Source organism: Pleuronectes platessa, chromosome 14 (assembly GCF_947347685.1).
Source record: "Pleuronectes platessa chromosome 14, fPlePla1.1, whole genome shotgun sequence".
NCBI classification, from domain to species: domain Eukaryota; kingdom Metazoa; phylum Chordata; class Actinopteri; order Pleuronectiformes; family Pleuronectidae; genus Pleuronectes; species Pleuronectes platessa.
The window spans coordinates 12499371-12505562 of NC_070639.1; the positions used below are offsets into that span (position 1 = coordinate 12499371).

At 40.7% G+C, this 6192-nt stretch overlaps 1 protein-coding gene across 1 annotated transcript in view; it reads left to right on the plus strand.

Moving 5' to 3' along the window:
* pde11a (phosphodiesterase 11a) overlaps positions 1–2265 on the plus strand; it is a 37003-nt gene extending 34738 nt beyond the window's left edge. The window contains exon 20 of the mRNA XM_053440752.1: positions 2029–2265. Within this exon, the coding sequence (XP_053296727.1) occupies positions 2029–2265 (237 nt within the window). The remainder of the gene's footprint in view (positions 1–2028) is intronic.
* Positions 2266–6192: the final 3927 nt, after the last annotated feature.

Sequence of the window (6192 nt, forward strand, 5' to 3'; positions counted from 1 at the left end):
TTTATGATTCATTAATTAACCCACCACAGCAAATGTCGGAAAATTGTGGAAAATGCCAGTTTTCCAGAGCCCATGTCTTGATGATGGTTTAAGATAATTCTATTCAATTTTATTTGTATTGCACCAAATCACAACATACATTATCTCAAGGCATTTTACATAGTAAGATCAAGATGATAGAGAAAGCCAACAGGTCCCTCAACAAGCAAACATATGAGAGCACAACCGAAACCAGTGTGGAGGAGGGCTGGGTGGGAGATCAGGAGGAGAGAGATAATAGATATATTTTTTCCCCCAAATCACTGATTGACAATCTCATTAAGCATCAAATCCTTTCATTTCAGGACCTGGAATCAGACATTTGACATTTTTGGCTAAAACCAAAAAAGCCCTGGATTCATTTTCTGTTGATCCAGATGTTTAATGAATCATTTCACTTCTACATTAGTGCACAGACACATGAGACAGACATACATCAGGAGTGGGGAGCGGAGCAGAGGCAGCCTGACTCCAGAAATGTGCATCGGCTTTATCTCAAATCGTAGAAATGGAAATCCATGCTGCGCTCTCATGTTGATCACAGATGAACGGCTTCAAGATTAGTAGCACACACATTCCTGCAGTTACTGCATTATGAATTATAACATCACGTATGAGTAGAAATTATGAATCATATTGTTCTTACGTAGTGAAAACACTCTCTCTGACTATAAATGCAAACTGTTGGCCTTCATTTAAACTTAGTTAAATGGCAGCTGCAGATGTGATTTTCCCTTTTTCCTGCAAAAAACAACAACCTACTGTAGATGCACCTATTTATTTTATTCATTTACACAATGGCTGCCCATTCTCCTCCTATACATGTGTGAATAAATGAAAGACTGTATTGTTTCTAATGTGGGACCCAGGCCCATGTGTTATAGCTCCACATGAAACGGGGTTAATGAAACAATAAGTTATCACACAGGCATCCCTGGAAATCCAGCAGGCGACAGTGTTAGCAGAACAGAGGGAACACAATCCCTCCTGTCATTTTAATAAATTACCCACAGGTAATTTATTTTACTTATCTGCCATTTACAGTTTGGCGCAGGGAAAAAATGACAAACGCAGCTAATCTCAGTCATACATGTGCGTCTAATCTGTAAAGAGCAGCCATTTAATGGAACGCTGCTGTCAAGCGACTGTGTGTTGCCGGGTCTTGTGTGGTTTTGTTTAATTTGCTTTGCACATATACTAAAAGCTGCGTTTGATGAACAATGTGCTGCTTCTCTAGCCCTGGTTTATATACACTGGTGTGTGCCACCCATGTACATTCAAGTCACTGAGCTGAGCGTCACGTTCTCTAAAAGAATAACAAATACCTGGTTATAATCTTTGTCCTTAGGTTAATGTACCCAATTCTTAGGTAAATGCCATTATTACTTTAATATCCAATCACATTACCCATAGCATTAGCTGAAGCTTGTGTTTGTACTAGGTTACCATAACCAAATTAGCATTTCTAGCATCACAAAGTATTATTTTTAAGAAAGACATTGCTTTAGATTTGTGAATATAATTTGTAATTTATGAGTCACAGATTCTGTTCCTTTTTATGCTAGTGATGCTTTTGCTGTTTCCAGTTCAATTCAAGTCCATGCACACGTCCATAAAAAACAGTATATAACTAGAATGGCACTCAAGAGAGATAAAACTGCCGCCAGGGGCCAACAGTCTCCTTATCAAACAATATTTAATTCACTAAATCCTGATTATTTTTCATTAGCATCCATGAATTATTCTCTGAGAAATTGAAGAAAATGTAAAAAAAAAAAAGCCTGATCTCACAATAGTAAAAAGTCTGCACCAAAATGTAATGGTTTCGTGCCTGAGTTCCAAAATCTGTTATAATCCGTCCTTTAGTTTTTGGGTTATCCTGACAAATGAGCTCCTCGATGGAGGTAGATAACGTTTTTTAAGACTATATATTACACTATAACACTGTAGACATTAAGTGTTCTCCTCTCTCCCTCTTTCTCTCTCCAGACTCTGGTCAAGTTGAATCCCAAACTCCAGCCGATGCTCGACATGATCCGAGCGAACAGGGACAAATGGGAGGAGCTGAACAGGAAGAGACAACGTGGCCAGAGCGTGTCTGGGCCCTCCAGCCAGTGCAGCGTGGACGGCACAGAAACCAGCGGCTGCACCGTGGCCACAACCGACAGCTCACCCTGCTGCAGCGGTGGCGAGGCCGACGGCACAGCCTCCAAACCTGTTAGTTAGCTTCTGTCGCCACCTGCGAGTTGATGTCTTAGGCTTCTTTCCTCTTAAATGCAGCCTGCAACAGAGGCAGTGCAGTGCAGTGCATGCAGAGGTTGTTGGGCTCTGCTCCTCTTCGCTTTTGCTACTAGAGACGAGCTTTAGACTTGAGTGCGGCGCTATCATAGAGGTTTTTCTGCTCCCTTCAGTCTTCCCGTTGTGCTGAGGGCTGACAGAGCTGTGTCGGGCACGCTTGTCGGAGCGGCCACGAATCAGCTGATGACACCATGTCAGAACGGAAACTCAAAGCACTGTGTCAACATGTCAACCAGTGAGCTAACTCCAACTATTCTGGGCATTGGACCCATTTTCTGCACACAAAGGCATGAAGAATATCGCAGAGGAACATTCGCCTCTGCCGTGGTTGGTTTTTTCGCTCCCGGTACCTCCTTGTTGCTCACATTTTGTCCAGAGTGACAGAGATCTGTTTTTTTGTAAATTTGTACATAGGCAGTTGAGTTAAGTGCTGTTTGAAAAGGCTCTGGATTGTAAGGCTGTAGAGTCTCTGAAGGATAAAAGCGGTGCAGGAACAGCAGGACCTGTGACAATGCTTGCAATGCAAATTGAGTGCTCCGCCCCCCCCCCCCCCCCCCCCCCCCCCCTTCCTGTGCCTTGTTTTAAGATCCTAATGGAAATGCATGGCCTCCTCACCTTGATTCTTAGTTAGTATGGAAATACGTGTTGAACCATGACGTTGTGTTTCTTTTGCCCGAATTTGTAAAACCAATGACTGCAGTTTTGTCTCGACCCCATGTTAGCCACAACGCACTGACATTATATATACGTATGGAAAATCTATTTTGCCCAGTTTTATAAATGCAGGGTCTCACTGGTCACACAAACACATACACACACACACAATGTGCCTTGATGAAGATATTCTGGAATCATAGATAAATACATTTCTACCCATCAACTGATTAAACACTGACAGCTCAAACATAACGTAACACACAGTAGTTCCTAATGCAACAGAAATACACCAAAGTTCTCAGGAATACACCTACTCGCTTTCTGTTGGTCTCAAATGTGCTAACAGCCACTTATCTTAGCTTAGCATAAAGACTGGAAACAAAGGGAAACAGCTAGCCAAGCCCCGTCATAAGGAAGTAGCCTACAGTAAAATCAGCTGCCTCTAAAACTCATTAACACTTCATCTTGTCTAGTTTTCACAAGGCTAGTTCGCTGCTGTACAAGATGTTGTGTTTGCCAGCACCAAACATTTCCTGTCTCCAGTGGTTGTATTTTTTGCCAAGAAATACTCCAACACATAATCTCTCAAAAAACAGCAAATTGTCATTTTCACACATCTTGTTTTATACTTTTAAAATAAAGTAGATTCAATGAGTTAATTAATGAGCTATAGAGGTGTTGGTAGACGGATTTTGTTTCACAGGCCGCAAATAAAGATGGACGACGCATCCCCTTTTCCTCCCACTATTCCCAAATGAAGCCGAAGTATCCCGAACGCTGTCATCTTGCACAGATCACGTCGTTTCAGGCCAGAGTCTGGGGAGTCTCGATCGGCCGATAAAGCCACAGTCGCGAGATTCCATCCAAAAATGAACACTTGAACAATCAGTGTGAGAGGAACTACCTTAATGCCTGCAGTAACACCAGCAATTGTGGGGTGGCAGTGCAGCCAATAGTTCAAGAGAGACAGCCATAGGACTCGACGAAGACATTTTGACAAAAAAATCATCGTCCAGGAGCATTATCACATCCTCCTCCACCGTTTATTGTCAGAAACTCTCCACTCTGCGCTGCCCTCTAGTGGATGTATGACTTAGCAACCATGCAATTGTAAAAGACCCCTGGAAGTATGTGGGCAGTGATGGTGACATGAAACGGACAAATCTCTATTTATTCACATGGGCAGCATAAACGAGCCTTAGCATTGAGGAGGCAGGGTTTATGATCCATACCACGGCCAGCCAGCAGGAGGCGATCAAGACGGTTTGGCTTCACTTAAGGGAAGCGGTCATGTCGTCCATCTTTATATACAGTTTATGATTGTACAGGACCAGGCTAGTTTGCTCACTCTAGTATTATTTAACGGACAGAAATGAGACTTATATCCCCTCGTTCAATCTTTTCTCAGAAAGCGAATATGTGAATTTCCTGAGACTTTTTCCTTAAATCTCTTTTTGTGTCTTTTTTCAAAGCTCACTAATTTAATAGAGGACTGAAGACTTGTAGTACTGAAGAGCCCAGTCACAAACTGTTATTTTCCTTTGATGGTTATTATTCTAAGTATTTTTTAAACGGGGGCATGTATGCCTTATGAATTGTGTTGTACCTTTGTTAATTGGAGTTGTGTTAATTGGACTGTGTCATCGTGTGGCATGGATCTGTGTGCTCCACTGTATTTTAGTTGAAGAGCTGAATTGAAGTCAACCAGAAGAATTATGAATTGCATGTTTTATGCAGTATTAAATCCAACCACTTGCTAATGTAGCAAACATGTGAGCCGACAAATACCTCGTACTTCGAACTTCACCAGTAAAACACACTATCTCATCGGGAGAAATGCATGACTTAAATTCTATTGCATCATGTTACGTGAATTATGGATATCGTTGTTCTATTTTTCTATTAGGTCTCCAGACGTGGCCGACTTCTACTCGTCTTTTTGCGATGTAACGTGCTTCTTGTATTTCTTCTCCCCTCTCAGTTTGGACTCTGGATTTATTTACAGCGGGCTAAACTGAAGGAATCTTTAAGGCATGAAAAGGCAAATGTGCAATGTTTCTGTTCAGAGTTTAAATAAAAAGATGCTGCTACGTGTGCTCCAGTTTATTCTGATATCAACCAATAGCAGATGATGTATTCCATTATTCATTTTTATTTTGTATTACTTTATTCCTTTATAAGTCACAAAATGCGTCAGTAATAAAGTAATAAACAAGTCAGCATGCAAAACAACGATAATGAAATTTAAAAATAGCAATCACATACGTAGACAGAGGTAGGTAGAATGGAGAATATAAGTGGTGTAACTCCACTGGAACTAGGTACATTTACTCAAGTGCACGTATCAGGTACTTGTTCTCAAGTATTTTTACTTTGTTACTTTATAAAACTCAATGACCTTAAATATTATACTTTTTACGCCATTAAATTAAGTCAAGTTCACTTATGGATTAAGATGCCACATATGGTGACTTCATAACATATGATTTACTCAAATGTATTTAGAAGCATAGAAACTTATAATACATTATATAACAGTAAAACACTGACAGGGAAATTTTTCTGCATAACTCATACCATCGATACATTGATAATTTGACTTCTCATAGAGGATTTGTTTTCCCAGTTCTGCCTCTTTTACTTAAAAAATTATTAAACAGCCTTGACTCTTCCTCCTCTGCTGATTCAGTTTACACAGTATTTCTCCCAGTGCAGTGCTGCCCTCATGTGGACAAATGTATCTTTACACACAAACTGTATCCCTCAATGAAACACTGGTGGTAAAAGCATTTCATTGAAACACATTCAAAGCCATTAATAAAAAAAAGAAGCACAATGCAGTCAGATAAGGAAGCTATAACCATTAAACAAGAAATAGGAACTAGCTGAAAAAACAAGTGTATATTATGCAACGCTGAGAGTTCATCAGTGATAAAGAAGAAATAACGTTAAAGTCTAAATCCTTCATATCAATATTCAACATAACCATTCACAGTCCTGGGTAATGAACTGCAGAGTGAGGAGTGTTACAGCCAGTGTGTGTTTCGCTGGCCAAAGCTGAGCTCTATTGCTGTTGATAGGTGGCGCTGACGTCAGTGTGTGGGCGGCTGTGTGGGTGAAGACGATTCCCAAATGAGCCTGTGTGTATAATAAATAAATAAGGCAAGGAGCAGAAGACGAGCTCTGCTAAACCCCTCT